General features: G+C 38.4%; 2 protein-coding genes across 2 annotated transcripts in view; one reads left to right on the top strand and one right to left on the bottom strand.

Annotated features, from left to right (window-relative positions):
* Positions 1 to 5,043: 5,043 nt before the first annotated feature.
* The window catches only part of ncf4 (neutrophil cytosolic factor 4), a 28,951-nt gene continuing 15,281 nt past the window's right edge, over positions 5,044 to 18,713 (bottom strand). Inside the window, exons 7-10 of the mRNA XM_041981794.1 lie at positions 13,153 to 13,251; positions 7,773 to 7,924; positions 7,415 to 7,480; positions 5,044 to 5,404 (exon numbers count right to left, since the gene is read on the bottom strand). Of these exons, the coding sequence (XP_041837728.1) occupies positions 5,197 to 5,404; positions 7,415 to 7,480; positions 7,773 to 7,924; positions 13,153 to 13,251 (525 nt within the window). The 3' untranslated portion in view covers positions 5,044 to 5,196. The remainder of the gene's footprint in view (positions 5,405 to 7,414; positions 7,481 to 7,772; positions 7,925 to 13,152; positions 13,252 to 18,713) is intronic.
* The window catches only part of pvalb7 (parvalbumin 7), a 35,361-nt gene continuing 29,923 nt past the window's right edge, over positions 13,276 to 18,713 (top strand). The window contains exon 1 of the mRNA XM_041981795.1: positions 13,276 to 13,358. Within this exon, the coding sequence (XP_041837729.1) occupies positions 13,352 to 13,358 (7 nt within the window). The 5' untranslated portion in view covers positions 13,276 to 13,351. The remainder of the gene's footprint in view (positions 13,359 to 18,713) is intronic.

Here is an 18,713-nt window from a genome sequence, read left to right as displayed (position 1 = left end):
CACTCAATCTTCTATTCCTCATTTATTATTTTGCTGTTTGACCTTCAGCTGGGGACCTGATGAATCCTCAGAGTCTCTCCCGACTGCGACATGCGAGTCGGGACGACCACTCTCATTACTTGCAAGTAATTCTTTATTCAATACTTCTCCTGTAAATAAACCTTATATACTTTTACTCATTCCAGACTCTTAGTAATTTTTCTACAAAGAGCATGTAGATTCATTAACATACAGTTTCTGATTTGTGGAACCTTTATTATGTTAGTGAAAATGCAAATAAGGGTAGTTTTATAATCTTGTTTAAAAACCGAAGGACTTATATTATTCAAATTTGGACTGTATTATTCTACAGAGCATGTAGATTCATTAACACACTTTTTGATTTGTGAAATCTAGATTTTATTTTTTAAAAAGCAAACATAGCATGTGTTATTTTTTTATTTCTTTTTTTTTTTAGACCAGGTGACGATAAGATTACTGGATACATAGTACTTCAGCTACCTAGCAACACCCTTTTTTTTGTCTTTAACAAATTACCCAGCCTAAGTGTTGATGCAGAGATTCATATTGGGAATAAAATATGGGTTTAGAAGATTTGCAGATCATTGAATTCTGTTTTTATTTAGATTTTACACAGTCCTCCAACTTTTTTGGAACTGGGGCTTTACATCTTTGTCAGCAGCAGAGATGGTACACAATCGGAGACATCTATGAAAATATTGAGGAAGGTGGCAAGTGTCACACTAATACCCATGCAAATGCCAGAATGAAAGTCTTCTCAGCAGAATGTTGCAGTATAACAAGATAAGCAGTTTTACTTGCTTTACCTATCAGAGGTCCTTATGTGATGGCTAATTGTACGTTATTCTTTCATTTCAAGCCCTCACATTTGCATGTGCCCTTTGTTAAATTGCCGGTTGACAGTAGAAGGCTGATACGCTGGCTTATATGACTTTGCCCCTAATGACATTCATTATGAGCTTAATTAGATGTAGAGCAGGTCAGTGTAGCAGCAAAGAAGAATACTGATAATTAAATTGTGGGAAAACGTTGAATAATCAACTAACTCTGAGCACAATCTGCTGTTTATGGTCATCTGGGTTTTCATGTGCAGTGAGAAGTGACAGTGTGAGAGCGACAGAGCAGATCTGAGAGAGAAATATACAGGCAGAAATTGTTCTCTAACAGATGCACCAAGTACAGTAACACTGTTACTGTAATTCAGCACAATGAAGCTGTCATCTGACCGGGGGTTTTACAAAGATAAATATCTGATTAGCCTAAGTGATGATGATTGACTGATGAAGAGTAAAATATCATGGCAGATAGGGCTGGGCAGATCAATCCAAACATCGATAATATCAAGGCTAGTATCTGTATCGTTAAATACCAGTGTGATGACATATTTTTCTTGCAGAGATACACATTCTTTGGCAAAACGGTTTTGCTTTTGTTTTGAAAATTGGCAGCTGGGTTTGCTTTGCACACGTGTCACATGCTGACAAGCAGATGTAAACAAACCAGATGTTTAAAACACGCACCAGGGCTGATTCAGCAAAGATACTTTAGAAGACATTATCGGACAAAGAGAGGAAAGAAACGAGAGCCAGAGACAGAGCAAGAGATAACACAAGAGTCAACTAAGACTGTTTTTTACTGTCTGGAGATCACAGTACAAGTAGGATGCAAGAAGGATGCTGAATTAGCCGTCTACAGGGGACATGTCACTGAAAAAATGGCAAATGTTAATGTTTTATCATGATCATAAGCAAGTTAAATAATTAAAGGCAAAATCATTAAAGTATCGGTATTAGCGATATTTTCTCTGGATTTACTTGATATTGGATCAATAGCAAAAGCTGCAGTATCGCCCAGCCATAATGGCAAACCTAATGTCAGTGTTAACAGATGAACACGCACACACACACACACACACACAAACAAGAGATGCACGCAGCAACGGTGGGTCCAGGTAAAACAAAGCAAGAGTTTTAAACTGGAATCACAGACATTTCTTTGTCCCACAGAGATAAGAGTTAAGAACATTATGAGATATGTTCATTATGTTCATTATCATGAAGAGTTTCTTCATGTTGGCAGTATGCAGTTAGAATCAGGTGAAGCTCCTCTCCTGAGAAGGAGACGGGCCCACGACACCCAAACAGCCTGAGATTAGCATTGATCATTTTTCTGTTAGTAATTTATTCCATTGAGTTCTCACTTCATGCCTTAGTCAGATCTAACATTCAGTTTTATTATGAATAAATGAACATGGAGATGAACTTTAGTTTTTGTTAAAGTGCTCTTATTTAACATTAAATTAACATTTAAAAGTAATGGAATAATTACTTTCCAAATTAATTAGTTATTTTTATAATGCCGTAACCCTGTTACTAACTCAGTTACTTTTTGGGAAAAGTAACTAGAAGCTATCATTTTAAAAAGTAATGTTCCTGACAATGATGTTTATTACACTTTGTTTATTCATTTTCTATTATTAGTCATAATATTTTATTCTTTAGTGCCAAGATGCCCCACAAAAAAAAGATGCATTCAGCAAAAAAAAAAAAAAAAAAAAAAGAAAAGGAAGAGCTGTTTGAGGCAGATAGCTAAAAGATGTTCAATAGTTACCAACAACACGCACAAAAACAAGAGCGTGAATCCTATGTAGTGTGGTCAGCCACGGTAAGCCACTTCCTAGAAGAGTTAGCATCTTGCCATGGGGACTTGTTACACTAAGGTAAAATCTCATTTTAATGTTTAGTCAGTTTCATGTTAAATTTTTGCTGCTACAGTGTTCTGGATGGGCCAGGAGTATCTTCACCTCTGCAGTCTAAACTGTGAGTATAGCAAAGCAGAGTATCCAGGCTGCTTCATTTGTGAGTGAGGATTTTATTACTCTATAAACAGTTAATTATTGTTAATTATTCATTTTCTGTGTAGCTTTTTTATTATTATTATTCAGATTTTCTTTCAGTCTTTCCTGTCATGACCATCCCCATTCTTTACCCCTTTTTAATTTGCATCTAGTTTGTCACTGTGATGTCCACGTCAAAATAAAATCTATCTGTATTGCAGTATATAATAGTACACTGTGTAACATTCATGTAGTTCATTGCAACTTTATTACCAGATTCCTTCCTCACATGCAATCTTTTAAAATCAGGTTTGATGGCCGTTGTTTTTTAAAATATTCCCCTTTTGAGGTCTCTGCACAGGCCTGCTCACCAGTTTCAAACATTTTACCAAAAAATGACTAGCTTTCAGTCAAGAGAAACCCTAAAAACAATTACTTGACTATATTGTCTATCAGTAATGATGTTAACCTTCCAGTTTCTGTATAAAAGCCCAATTTAAATATGCATTAAAAACGTGGCAACAAACTAATGCCACAGTGGTTGCACAGTACTCTTCTTTTATCACAATGGAAAAAAAGCAGCAACTCAGTGCGATGATAGAGCTCTATGAGTTATTAGTCCTGTCTATGTTCTGAACCATGTCACAAAGTCCCACATGAATTAAACTTTTACACTGACATCTCCAGTGTCAGAAAACGGCAAATTTTACCTATACTTCATAAATGAAGAAACCAATCAATGTAAATAAAAATAAGGTTATATGTATACAAATTAAACACACAAACAATCTGGTTTATAAAGGACGTTCTCAAGTTTTAACTGTCCATGCACATTGATTTGCTTTGTAATGAACCTGCGTTAGAGGTAGTGTTTTACCCTACTGTTTTGTTCATATTTGACTGCTTTCAGACCACAAGACCACGTTCTTTAAACACAGTTCACTAATATCACATTAGAGAGAGATGCATTCATGCAGGGCAGTGAGTTGCGCCTCACAGGAGCAGATCATCACAAAAACATCCATTAACACCTGAAAACGCACCATTTACACCCACATGTGTCCAGAGATCCCAGCTGTGTCCTCAGATAGAGGTAACAGGATTTTAGAGCTTCCAAAATAGCTGTTGTTTTGGACACTGGGCTACAATGAGTTGGATTTCTTACCAAACTGACAATAACATCTCTCGTTCCTGGCTGCCTTCACTAAAATGCATAATTTATTTGAAGTATGTCAACCTCCCCGCACACCTTGAAAAGGCATACACACAGACATGATTATCCAGTAGAATAGGCATGTTTACATCCATACACAGGTATCAGATGCCTCTGGTGCAATAAACAATTTTTAAAGATGCATAACTTTCATAGTGCCTGGAAAAGGTTGTTAAAAAGGAAAATGAGGAGAATAATTTTGCATTAACCATGAGGAAAATTGGCCTGGCAGCAAAAGCAATATCTAACTTTCCCAAGGCAAGCGAGAATGAAATGAAGGCACGTAAAAAAAAAAAAAAAAGATGTGAAAGTGTGGCATGAACAATACAGAGTAGTGATAATCGGCTGTGCTTATTAAAACACAGGTAAGAAAAGACGAACTTCCTCATCAAGAAGAAACAAGCTGAACGCCTTTGTTTGCTGCACATTACAAGCAAATGCTTTAAATCAACACCTTGTATAGAACAAAACTAGAAAAACAGCTTAATTTCTACCAAATACAAAAGGTGAATTATTGATACAAGCATTTGGGAAAAGCTAGATTTCCACAATTTAATTATGAGTTATGTTACAATATTGCTTTTGTTAGTTATTTGTGAATTTGCAGAGAGATGTAAAATCAGATGTGAGGCAGTGTTAGTCAATATAAATATCTACATGTTTAGCATAAACAATCATTTATCATCAGCAAACGATAAAAGCCCCAATTTCTCCAGGTTCACCTTCTGTTTTATGCTACTTTTTGTAATGATATTTGCTACATTCCAACCAAGTTGGGATTTTTCTTTTCTTTTTTTAAGCTTACCTTGAGATTTTTGGAAAAGGTCCTCTTTACCCAGGTCAATGTTGTGCATGGCCCACTAGACTTGAACAACACAATTAAAACATTCAAAACATAAAAAAGAAAAAGAAAAGAAAACAATCAAAATCTTATTAAATTAGTTTAATGCTTAGTGAAATATATGGGCCATTGAATGAAACATGCAGGAATAAATGTGAAAGACAAACATATCAACTGGACTACTTAGTTAATAATAATGTTTTTTTTTGTTCGTTTTGTGTGTGTGTGTGTATATTTGAGATGACTTAATATATATTTTTTAAATTTCACTCATTGCTTCCTCTCTCAGGCTTCAATGTTGTAAACAGACAGGTCAGAGGCCATGGTCACATGCAGTTCCCATGGAAACTGATTTACAGGTCTATTGACTCTTCCTTGCTGACCCCTGCCTTCCTTGATCATCAGCTGGACGTCTTCATCGTCAAGTATACGGATGAGGTCACCTTCTGGGTCACGGTAGTTCAGGGCAATACCATCCACCTTGAAGACATTCCTGAGAGAGACAAAAACATGCAGACAGCACTTTTAGAGAGAGCCTGAAGAAATATCTGCATCTCAAATAATGAAATCACAGTAAACTAGGGTTAAACTGAAGACATGGGTCCAAGATGAAAGAATTTCAGTCCTTGGAGAGCGAAACAGGATCCTTGCATGACAATTAACCAGAATACTTTAAAGACAATACAACCATATCCAGGACATTTGTGTGTAGGTCCATGAAGTCCCTCACAATGTTCAACATGAACAGCAGCTCAGTTTTCTTTCAACTCCCTTTTATTGTAATTTTGTACTCATACAACTACCTTTATTTGTTTAGCATCTTCTCCCTGTTTGTTCATGCAATGCAAAAATCTCTGCTTTTTCCCTACATAAAATGTTCATCCACCAACACAACCTTCACCAATACCTCCCCTTTCTCCAGTTCACCCCCCTTTCTTTATCAGCGCTGAGCCAAATTAAAACTCAAGACCAGGGTCTCATTCATCCCACTCCAGGGCACAATAGGCCTGAACACAGAGAAACAATAATGAACAGATAAGCAGTGGAAATTAACTGGTTATAAATGGAAGAAGGGGGGCAAGCATCATACCACTCAACTATGTAATTAGCAAATAAATGAGAAATAGAAGGAGGAGGTGAATGAAAGAGATTAAGATAAAGAAGGACAGACAGCGTAATGAGCACATGCATTTGTTGACAGTGCTGCAGGTGAAGAGGATGAGTGGGAAGTTAAAGGTCACAAGGGAACAAATCTGATTAACGAGGATGGCAGCTGGCAATCTGCAAGTCTGCAGCGCACAATGACTAAATCTGCTGGCTCTCAGGGTGGACCAGACAATCAACAGCTGTTTGTTATCGCAACCTTACATAATATACGGACAGTTAAAAGCCAAAGGCGTGAGCCTTTAAAAGAGACTAACTGTATAATGTAAATTAATATCAACTGTATTATCTGCTAGGATGTCAAGTAAGTTGCCAAAAAGACAATTTAGTTGTGGCAAGATGATAGGTGGCAGTGAGTTGCTGGCTTTGTTCAATCATTTCTTTAGGTTATTATTTTGACACTTTGGGTAAAAAAGTCTTGAGTCAGGAGTCAAATGTGAAGGCAACCATCTACAACAGAGTTCATGAAGACGGAAAGGAAACAAAAACAACTACAGGCCACAGAAGCTACGACAGCTTGTTACAGACAGAGGAACAGAAAGGAGCACAAGGAGCCAGCATGAGCTTAATATAGATGATTTATGACATATATAAATGTACCACTAAAGTCCTTTAAGAAAAATACACACCTTGAATTGAACAGAATGTTTTCTCTTTGACTGTCTTCATTATCTATTTCATTATCACATATTTTGAAGGTGTTATAATTCATTCACAGGTGTGAGGTCGTACACAGAAACCACCCGCTCCTAGAACCTACTGTGTGTCTTTTCATAATACACTGAATCTTTCATCAGGCCCTTTATTTCCACTTTTCTCCTTTTCTACTAAAAACCTGCTCAACCTACTAAAAAGTTGGAAAGTGTTGTAAAATGCTATATTAACTTCACCCTTTTAATTAATTAATTAATTTAATTTGTTTAAATCTTTATTTAACAAACACACACACAAGAGGAAATGAATAATAATACCTCAACAGACCAACTTCATGGTATTTAAACTTAAATATATTTAGCTACATACAAATGGAAAATTTCATGCTAGCATCTTTAAAAGAAGCTGAGAGAAAAGCAACGAAAGACAAAAAAGTTTTGAAACTATACAAGCAACACCATTACAGCAAAGCAGGATAATTATGGTATGTTTGGCAATAACCTGTGATCAGATGTCCACATGCAATTCAACTGGCTAGGGTTAGTTTCCTGTTAAGACTAGTCAGCGTGGTTTGTAAAATAATATGATAAATGACTTGGATGGAAGCAGAGATGTTTATTGCAATAAATTAAATGGGGGTTTGTAAAACAAAGATGGCAGAAAAGATGATGAGCAGAATATTTACCTCATCCGAGACAGCAGATCCTTGTATGTTGGTTGGATGGTGAGGTCTTCTTGTACACACACATCTCTGTGTAAGAAGGGACATGTAATAATCCTCTGACTAGACCACATTTATAAAACTTGACCAAGTTGCCTGCCTAACAGTCATTTTATGATGCTAAATAGACTGCTTCATCCTGGAGGGTAATTACCAGAAATAATAATCTTATTAGTTCACACTCAGTGCAAAGTATTCTGTGTTATTTCATTATATCTATAGAACACGTTATTAAATCTTAAGTCAAATGTTAGAAATATTGCATGTAACACAAGCAGCAATCCATCTGAAGAAACTCCACCGGTTTGTCTGTCATACAGACCTGGTTTCAACTCCAGATGGGGTGAGCAGAAAGCAGCGGAGGCAGCTGTACATGTGGCCTCCACCTTCACCGTCTGAATCACTCTCTGGGAGGGGTTTAATAATCTTCACGAAGGTCTCTGGGAAAATACCTGTCTGATTGTTTACTGTGCCCTGAAGAAAAGTAGGCAAAGGAGAAAAAACAGAGATGTAAATGAGATCAGAGAACAGTTAGAGTCTCAGGACACAGTGATAAGGAGGAGAGGACGGGATGATTTGAAAAGAAGAGTTATGGGAAAGAAACATAGATGAGCATCTTGAGAGAAATTCTCCTAGAATAATTAGCCAGTTCATAATATGATGCTGATGCTAGAGGCACTCAATACAATCATACAGCCTTTTACAGCACCTCTGGTGTTAGGCTTTGTAAGTCTGCAAAAACGGACTATTTGATACAACATCAAACAATAAAACCAGGATAAGGCAACTATTTCATGTAAAAAATATCTATCTATCTATCTATCTATCTATCTATCTATCTATCTATCTATCTATCTATCTATCTATCTATCTATCTATCTATCTATCTATCTATCTATCTATCTATCTATCTTATTTATAGATAGATAGGTAGATTTAAATCAGAATTTCTCAGAGAACAGTGATATCCAGTCTGCCCTGAGAAGTTGTGTATCGAAGTAGTGCATTCCTTCTTTTAGACCAATGAACTGGATCTTATCTGTGGGTGTAAAATACTGCTTTAGGCTGTAACTCTAGGATGCTGCTGATAACAAATTGGACAGAGAGTTTGCTAAAAATACTTATTGTTTCTGTAACTGAAAGCAGCACATGCCAGTGATCACTATCCAGTAATGTTTATAACCCATTTCACTTAACTTCTACTATGTAGCAGTATCATATTAAGAGTTCAGCATAGTTGAATGCAAAGAAAGTGAAGTGAAATACAAAGTGAAAGACGATTGTAAGCTTCCACACTGCAGAGCTTCGTTTGGTCTGTTTGGTCCTTTTCTTTCAGTGCAAGTGCAAAGCTGTGGAATTCATTACCGACTGAACTCAAGACCACATCTGAGTCTAAAACCTTCACCTCTAGGCTTAAGTCTTGGCTAAAAAAAAAACAAACCAAAATTGTACTCATTTGTAAATAGCACTCTGTGTGTGTGTGTGTGTAAATGAATGAACGGTAATGTATCGTTGTATTTTAATATAGTGTAGAAAGGCCCAGCAGGGACAGCAGTGGAGAATTAGCTCTGGCTACAAACTCTGCATGGCATCAGCTACAACCTTTTGTACAAATGCAATGTCTCTGTCAAATAATTAACAAATTTGATTTAAAAACTTTTTACAAAGATTGTGGCATTCACGAAAGTCTTCCTATCATGCATTTGTTCTTAGGTAAAAACAAATTTTACAAATCCTAAAGAGTACTCTTCCCAACGGTGACATGTCTGAATAAACTCAATGTTTGTGTTGTCTTTTGTTAATACAATAATAATAATACAGTACATGGACTGTGCTTCTACAGCTCTTTTTTAGTCATGTTGACCACTCAAAACACTTTACACTGCATGTCACATTCACACCCTCATAAATAACTCGTACGAAGTGCTTTGCTCTGTCACACTCATTCATACACCGAATGATTCATCCGGAGGCAACGTGGAATCGATTCAGGTTGGACGACTGCTCTTCCTCCGCAGCAACTGCTGCCCCTAATATTACAGTAATGTGTGTCGGATTTTTTTAAATAAATGTTGGTAATTTACAAAGCATTTTGTTGTAAATTGCTAAATATTGCAGATTAAGCCTTAAAGTTTGTTTTTATTATTAATAATTTTATTCATTCAAGAACAAGTCACAATCAAGACAGGATTTAATTCTATAGCTCGTCATCATAAAACCAATGGTGGAAGAGGCTTTAAAAGCTTAAAAAACTCTTTAAAAACTGTTTTTTAAAGACTTTTTAAAAACTCATCACGTCACAGCTGCTCGGTTTAGTCAATCATTCGCTTTACTGTTGGTCTCTGTGCAGCATCGCCCCTGAAAGTTCAGTCTGTTTCGTATTAGTAGCTTTAAAGCCATTTCATTACCCAATTTCTCTGGGGCAAAAACTGTTACTCTGCTGCTTTACTTCCATGAGTTTAAACATTTACCTTGATGCACCAATACTCAAGTTGGACTGGTCACATTTTCCACCCACTTTAACAGTCTTTCAAAGTTTCATAAGTGCTACATTAACCTCAACCACCCCATAAAACACAACACTTACTACAACCAATGTGTGCAATAATGCCAAAAACACAGCTTTTTGCTGTGTTGCATAAGGATTCATAGATAATGCTTTCCGTTTGGATTTTTGGTTCTCTTTAGAAAGTCAGGGGCAGGTTGAGTGCATCCTCCTCCACCATGTTGATTCTCACTCTCCGCCTCTTCGACCACATCTGCTTCTACCTCCTTTCTTTCTCTCCCACTCATCTTTTCCAGCTTCTCTCTCAAAATGTAATTCCTGATTTTCTTGAAGTATTCCATTCCATTTTGTTCTGACATTGCTTCAGTTTCTTTAACTGAAGCTGGTGGAGGTGTGTGTTCTCAGAGTTACACTGATAATTATTTTCTGTCCAATTTAACAAGAAAATAATGACTGTCATTTACACTGCTCAAAAAATAAAGGGAACACTTAAACAACAAAATGTAACTCCAAGTCAATCTCACTTCAATCTAACTATCCACTTAGGAAGCAACAATGATTGACAATCAGTTTCACATGTTGTTGTGAAAATTATAGGCAATTAGCAAGACACCCCCAATAAAGGAGTGGTTTTGCAGGTGGTGACCACAGACCACTTCTCAGTTCCTGCTTTCTGGCTGATGTTTTGGTCACTTTTCAATGCTGCCAGTGCTTTCACTCTGAGACGAGTCTGAGAGTCTACAACCCACACAAGTGGCTCAGGTAGTGAAGCTCATCCAGGATGGCACATCGATGCGAGCTGTGGCAAGAAGGTTTGCTGTGTCTGTCAGCATAGTGTCCAGAGCATGGAGGTGCTACCAGAAGACAGGCCAGTACATCAGGAGACGTGGAGGAGGCCGTAGGAGGGCAACAACTCAGCAGCAGGACCGCTACCTCTGCCTTTGTGCAAGGAGGGACACTGCCAGAGCCCCCTGCTAAATGACCTCCAGCGGGCCACAAGTGTGCATGTGTCTGTTCAAATGATCAGAAACAGACTCCATGAGGGTGGTTTGAGGGCCCAACATCCACAGGTGGGGGTTGTGCTTACAGCCCAACACAGTGCAGGACGTTTGGCATTTGCCAGAGAACACCAAGATTGGCAACTTCGCCATTGGTGCCCTGTGCTCTTCACAGATGAAAGTAGGTTCACACTGAGCACATGTGACAGACGTCACAGAATCTGGAGATGCTGTGGAGAAAGTTTTGCTGCCTGCAACATCCTCCAGCATGACGGGTTTGGCAGTGGGTCAGTAATGGTGTGGGGTGGCATTTCTTTGGGAGGCCGCACAGCCCTCCATGTGCTCGCCAGAGGTAGCCTGACTGCCTTTAGGTACCGAGATGAGATTCTCAGACCCCTTGTGAGACCATATGCTGGTGCGGTTGGCCCTGGGTTCCTCCTAATGCAAGACAATGCTAGACCTCATGTGGCTGGCGTGTGTCAGCAGTTCCTGCAAGACGAAGGCATTGATGCTATGGACTGGCCCGCCCCAGACCTGAATCCAATTGAGCACATTTGGGACATCATGTCTTGCTCCATCCACCAACACTATGTTGCACCACAGACTGTCTAGGAGTTGGCAGATGCTTTAGTCCAGGTCTGGGAGGAGATCCCTCAAGAGACCATCCGCTACCTCATCAGGAGCATGCCCAGGTGTTGTAGGAAGGTCATACAGGCACATGGAGGCCACACACACTACTGAGCCTCATTTTGACTTGTTTTAAGGACATTACATCAAAGTTGTAAGCCTGTAATGTGTTTTTCTACTTGAATTTTGACTGTGACCTCCATGGGTTAATAAATTTGATTTCCATTGATAATTTTTGTGCAATTTTGTTGTCAGCATATTTGTCAGCAACAAGTGTTTATTAAGAATAATTCATTCATTCAGATCTAGAATGTGTTATTTTAGTGTTCCTTTTAGTTTTTTGAGCAGTGTATATCAGCTGTAAGATTTTTAGACATCAAGTTTTCCAAAATGCATGGTCACCATGCACAGATTGGTTAAAGACATCCAGAAACATGAGCAGATGTGTCTGGATCACAGATAAGGTCTTTAATAGCAATTAATTTCACAAATGTTACACTTTTTTTCAATAGGAAGGACTTTGTCTCTATATAATCCGTTCTCTTTAAACTAATTCTGATGCCTTTGCAAAGTGTGAGTAATCATGTTGGTAGTCATTCCTTCTGACCAGTGTGATTCATTTTTAAAATACATTTGAATTATGATTTTTCAGCTAAAATTTCCTGGCTTTTTTTTAATCCATTCTACTGATATCCTTCATCTTTTGCAGCACATGCTTAGTCAACTGATGTTAAGTAGTTAGAATAGCTTTAAATGTATTATTTGTGTTTCTGAGATCACATCTACTATACTGAACCCTTACACCAAATAAAAAAGTGATACAAAGAAACAGTTAAAATGATGAGTGTCAATTATGATGTAGTGAACACAATACTGATCATTTTATAACAGTGTAATGTTCTCATGGGAAACTTTGGATCGAAGCATTCCTGTAGCTGTTCCTTTGACATTTATACCCACCTAAACAATGCTACAGCCACAGCAACAGGTTTTGGGTTGCACAAAGGCAGCTGGTGTAGTATTTTACACACATAGACAATCTTCATTCCTCATAATCATACAGATTCAGGAACGATAAACTGGACATATATCTCTGTCCAAACTTTTGACAGATACATGGGAAAGGTGGGAGGTGCACTTATCTATTCTTATTTCCTCTTAATTCCATCAATTCTTCTTCTTACATTTCTCTGTATCCATCCCTGAAGTTTTCTCATCTCCTTATCTACCATCTTCCACTTTCTTCTCACTCCATCCTCCTCATGTCCTCTCTCCTTTTCCCTCATGGCCCACTGAATATCCTATTCATCTAACACTTTTTCCTTCTTACTCTTTTTCTCCCTTTATCCTTTCCTTCACTGTCTTGACCAAAATGTCTCATTTTTACCAGTTTCTATCTTTTCTTCCTTTCCATCTCCTCTCCCTCACACATCCTCAGTTTCACCCATCCCTCACTCTCCATCTTCCTCTACCATCCACTCCCTCACTGTTTTTCCATCTCCCTCCTTCTTCACCTTCCTCTCGTTCACTCCCACCTCCCTCTCCTGCTCTCTGCCTCTCTCAGTTCTTACCTCCAGCCAGTCGGCATTGACTCGTCGCAGCAGGAAGATCACTTCTCCCCTCTTCAGCTTCAACTCTGCCTTACCGTTGCCGCGAAAGTCAAACATCACCTGTGAGATACGCAAAGAAGAAAGAGCGCACACAAGTGTGTGAGAGAAGAGAGGAACGAAATCAGAGTGAGACAGACAGACTCAGCACAAAGAGTGAACAATGACGGGTAAGACTTTATACACTTTTTCGATGCAGTGGGTGAGTGTAAGTGTGCAGGTTGATGAGCTTAAAGAGGCAAATACTGTTGAGAACTAATTTATGCAAAAGAAAAGTTTTGAGTTTGTGAAAAAGAGAAAGAAACAAGCAAGGGAATAAGGAGAGGAGAGATATACAATAATATTCTATCCAGTTAAGCTAATGTTTGTGACTTTATGCTGGTGTGTTCAGCCCAGTACACACTGGGTAAATTCTGCCTTCTCCAGTAGTAATCAGTGTGAAAGAATCATGGCGATATTTTAATTATGGCTAAAACAAGTAGTATACCCACAGCAGACAATGAGAGAGGTTTAGAGAATGCAGTGGAGGACAAATTTATGACACCGTTAGATATTTATGATGATCATCCTGCAGTGTGCTGCTATGCAAACCATGTTTACTAACCAACCGACAGGAATGCAGGATAGAGTTAGACCATTGTGTAAAAATCTAAATAAACCCTGACAATGATGACAAAACACAACAAGTAAAATGTAACTTGACAAATGCAAACAAAGCTAATTTCATCAAGTTGTGGCAGCAGGAACCTTGTGTGTCACATGTCCAATACCCCAGACCGTGACAAGAAGACACAGCATGGAAAGAAATGGTGGCAGAACTGCAGATAAGTGAAAAGAAAACCAGTCAACAAATTAAGATATGTCACGGTAAACAGCCATTTTTCAGTCTGTAAGCTCATAAAATCTACTTCACATTCATGTGATGTGTAATTTATGTATTTACTAAGATCCAGCAAGATCTTCCTCACAAACTCTGCACATGCTTCATTAGATACCTGTTAAGCAAGATGGATAAAACTGAAGTTTGTAGTTGCCTTCAAAATAGCGGTGTGTATTATTAAATCATTTGGCATATTATTTTATGAAAGGCTGAAAGCATATAGTATATACTTTAAACAACAAAAATGCCAAAGAATGTGAAATATATTTGTTATGAATTGTTCAGTGATATTTGATTTACTATATCAGACAGAGGCAAAAAAAGAACTCAGCAAAAATAGATGATTAGCATAAGTTAATATATTATATATTGATTTACATGTTAAGTGTGCTAAAAACAAATAGCTTAGGAGACACCATGATGTAATCCAAATGTGTGTGTGTGTATGTGGGTTTTTGAAAGGGTGGTTAGATTCTTGACCATCCTGGTCAGCATTAGCATTTTTAGAATAAAAGCCAGCCAGAGTAAGCCATTACCTTGCTTTAAACCCATTTCTGTCCTTTTGATAAGAGACTCCTCAAACCACTTATTACACATGCACACTCATGCAGATGAACAACCAAACACACACAGGCTAACATAATTATTGTAAGATGTGCACAGATGTTTATGGCTGTATATGCACAGCCTGGCTGATATTAACCTGTTAAGGTTTATGTACACAAGCTTATGTTGGCATTATCAAATAAAGCCAAAGTGTGAAGACTGAGAGAAGAGAGAAAAGAGAGAGAGAGAGAGAGAGAGATGGGGGGTTAAAGAAACATGCAGTAAGCCTGGATTGAGAAATTGGGGAGTTACAACCACAGTAGGAGATCAATCATGAGAGGCAGTGAAACTAACAAAGATTTGGAGAATCACTGAGGTTCAGAAGGACCAAAAAAAGAACAGCTGCGGTTAAAGCAGTAGGCAGGAGGTGAAGAAGAGGAGGAGGAGGAGTAGGTGGAAGAGGAGAATGAGATAAGAAAAGTTAAAGTTATGCAGAGGTACAGAGCTACAGAAAACTGATAGATATTTGCTGTCTCAACAGGCAGATATTGTAATCTGTTATTTTCTTTAATGTACTATATCCATCAAACCTGGAGTCATCCTCTGGCTCCACTCACACTGAATACACAGCAGATTTCCTCGGCTTTGCAGTACTTACTATGTCCAGCTGTTGATACTTTGTAAAGACTACAAACATATTTGAGTAAAACATGTTTAAAGTTATAACCAGTCTGTGCTCCTCCATCAGCCACTTATGTTATGACTAGCTGCAACAATCTGTGTCTCTGTGAAGGCACACTACTAAAACCATTAGAATTCAGTAAATTTTCCATCAATTTTCTTTTTTTTCTTTTTTAGTAGAATCCAACTTATCTATGATACTTTCTGCTGAGTTTAATTAAACATGTCAAATTATGTCCTTTGAAGTCGATCATGCTAATATAACGAACATAATCTTTACTTACCATATTCTCAAACCATGAAAGACACATGGCCATAAAAAAATAGGTTAAAACATTGAGTCAATTTCTCTATAGTTTCATAGCAAACTAAACAAACTAAATCAAACAGCAATTGTATGTTTGTTAGGCAGCAATTCAGTTAGAATTGCAGTGGGACAAAAAAACATTTGGTCATTTTTCAGTGCACCAAATGACAAGTACGTAAAACATACCTGGTGATGTCAAACGCAGTTTGATGAAGTCTTGGTACGATCAAAGTGAGGCTCTTATATAAATGTTTTATAATGGCATCATCAGGACAATGCATCAGCAGATGGGCTCAGGCAGAAAGCAGCAGCCAGAGAGAGGCAGCAAGTCTTGGGTCAGTATGTTGATGCTCCGTGTTGTCAAATATGAAGGCCTGTCACACATTTTATAACGTAAAAGACAGCTGCAGCTCCGAATAAAACAGCTTATGACCACTTTGCAGAAACACAGTTAGATTTGGAGCTTTAAGCGAATAACTATATGAAGCTGCAGCAGCAAACAGCAAAATGGTTGCAATGCAACTGAGATATTAACCAATAGAATTTTGGCTCAGTTTGTGGTTTCATTTCGATGCAGTTAGAAACAGGAACATATTTGGGGGAAGTCCAGCTGGTGCTAGACCACTAAAAATCCTGTGGATGTGCTCTCAGTCACATTTTGAAAATCATATGAAAGATTGCTATAAAGATGTGAAAGTCCTCTGAATGAACTCTCTGTCTTGAAGAGTTGGGTTCTTTTCTCTACTGCTATCATCATAGCAGATTTAAATCCTCATAATGAATAATATTTATATACTAAAAAAGAATTTAATCCATATTTACATATTTTGTCAGATCAGCTTCATTCAATTTATTAATGTACATCCAGCTTGCATTTCATTCCTGCAACACATTATAAGTAAAGTGGATACTGCAAAGTTTTTACTTTACTTTCCTTTATCAATCAATCAATCAATCAGTCTTTATTTATAAAGCACTTTTCATACAATAATGCAGCACAAAGTGCTTTCCATGGTTAAAACAATGCCCCCCCCCATACACACACACAACCCTCTCCCTCCCCGCATCCTCTCACATACCAGTATGTACAAGCAAGCATACACATACACATACACATACACATACATGCACATATTAAAAGACTAATGTGAGGTTGAGCATAGATGAGCCAGGTAAGGAAACACTATTCCAGGGAGCCGTCTGCACCGGGAGCCGCTCACAGGCCACAACCGCAGGACACCGACCCAGGGCACACGGCCAAGTGAGAGGCAGAGGAGCCACCCAACCAGACCGAAAGAACCCGCAGGACAGAGCTGCAGCAGCCACAGCCAATGAAAGCCCCCGGTGCAGAGGGCCCCCTCCGAGGAAACACTGGAGAAATAACCTAAAAATAATATAAAGAGAATAAAAGCATAGAATAAATAAAAATGGGTTAACATAGAAAAATAAAAAGGCTAGGGGAATAGAATAAATAATAATAAAATGAATAAATATTAAGTAAAAGCTAAATTAAAAAGGTGGGTCTTGAGCCTGCTCTTAAAAACATTAACATTCTCTGCAGCCCTGAGCTCCTCCGGCAGGCTGTTCCACAGACGAGGACCATACCACTGGAAAGCTGCCTCTCCGTGAGTATGTGTCCTGACTTTAGGTACAGTCAGGAGGCCAGTACCGGAAGACCTCAGGGGCCCGCGAGGGTTCATAAGGTAAAAGCAAATCTGAAAGATAAGAAGGCCCAAGACCATTAAGACATTTAAAAACCAGTAAGAGAACCTTAAAATCGATCCTGAAACACAAGGGGAGCCAATGCAGTGATTCTAAAACCAGTGTAATGTGGGCCCGCCCTCTGGTCTTCATCAGCACACGAGCAGCTGAGTTCTGTAGAAGTTGTAGAGGTGCAATACTCTTTTTGGGAAGACCAGAGAGCAGGGCATTACAGTAGTCAATACGACTGGTGCTGTAAGCATGCATCAGCATCTCCGTGTTGGCCTGGGAGAGAATGGGGCGGACTCTGGCTATGTTTTTTAGGTGATAAAATCCTATTTTAGTAACATGTTTAATATGTGGAATAAAACCAAGCTCAGAGTCAAAAATAACGCCCAGGTTTTTTACTTGTGATGATGGATTTAATGCAAATGCCTGTAATTTAGCTAAGAGTTTCTCTCTCTGAGCCTCAGGACCAATGATTGAAACTTCAGTCTTGTCCTGGTTAAGCTGTAAAAAGTTTTCTGCCATCCAGGATTTGATATCTAAAATACAGTTGAAAAGGGCATCCATTGGTCTCGTGTCATCAGGAGACATGGAGATGTACAGCTGAGTATCATCAGCATAACTGTGGAAGTTTACTCCATGCCTCCTGATGATGCTGCCAAGAGGGAGCATATACAAATTAAAAAGAACAGGGCCTAAAACTGACCCTTGGGGCACACCACATGTCATTTTATGGATCTTAGAGGAGCACGTATCCAAACTTACCATATAAGTTCTGTCTGATATAGAAAGTGAACCAGTTGTGAACAGCACCAGAGAGGCCCACCAGGTGTTTCAGTCTGTTTAAAAGAATAGTGTGGTCTACTGTGTCAAAGGCTGCGCTAAGATCCAGTAGCACCAAGATGTGGCCAATCTTCAGGTAACTCTTAAAAGTAGTTGTGGTATTGAGAATGCTAAGTAAGGAAGTGTTTTTATATTGTCCCACTTGCAAATACATCTAGAAGTCTGCAACAATGCAGGGCCATTGTTTAATTTTTTTTCCTTTTCAAAATTCTCCACACATTCTGGGACAGGTCAGCGCTGCAACCAGACCAGTTCTTAAGTTGTTATGTCTTTGTAATTTGTGCCAAATATGGAAAAGTGGGCTTAGTCCTAACAAAAAACTGGCTTTTGAGCTTTGTTGGCCTCTTTTATTGATGGTCCGGAGCATACAGCACTCCGTTTCTTTTATTGTCTGATTTGGGGTTTAAACTGGCCAACGCTTGCTGCAAAAATGTAAGAATTAAACTTTTAAAATGCATTTTATGTGTCTGTGCCTTCAAATGACTGCATGTTAAAGGTGTGTGTGCATGAGTGTGTGTGTCCAATGAAAATGAGACACAGACTGGTGGCAGATTAATGAAG

This window comes from Melanotaenia boesemani, chromosome 4 (assembly GCF_017639745.1).
Source record: "Melanotaenia boesemani isolate fMelBoe1 chromosome 4, fMelBoe1.pri, whole genome shotgun sequence".
NCBI classification, from domain to species: Eukaryota; Metazoa; Chordata; class Actinopteri; order Atheriniformes; family Melanotaeniidae; genus Melanotaenia; species Melanotaenia boesemani.
The sequence above is the reverse complement of the archived record's forward strand: the minus strand, read 5'-3'. Positions and strand labels throughout refer to the sequence as shown.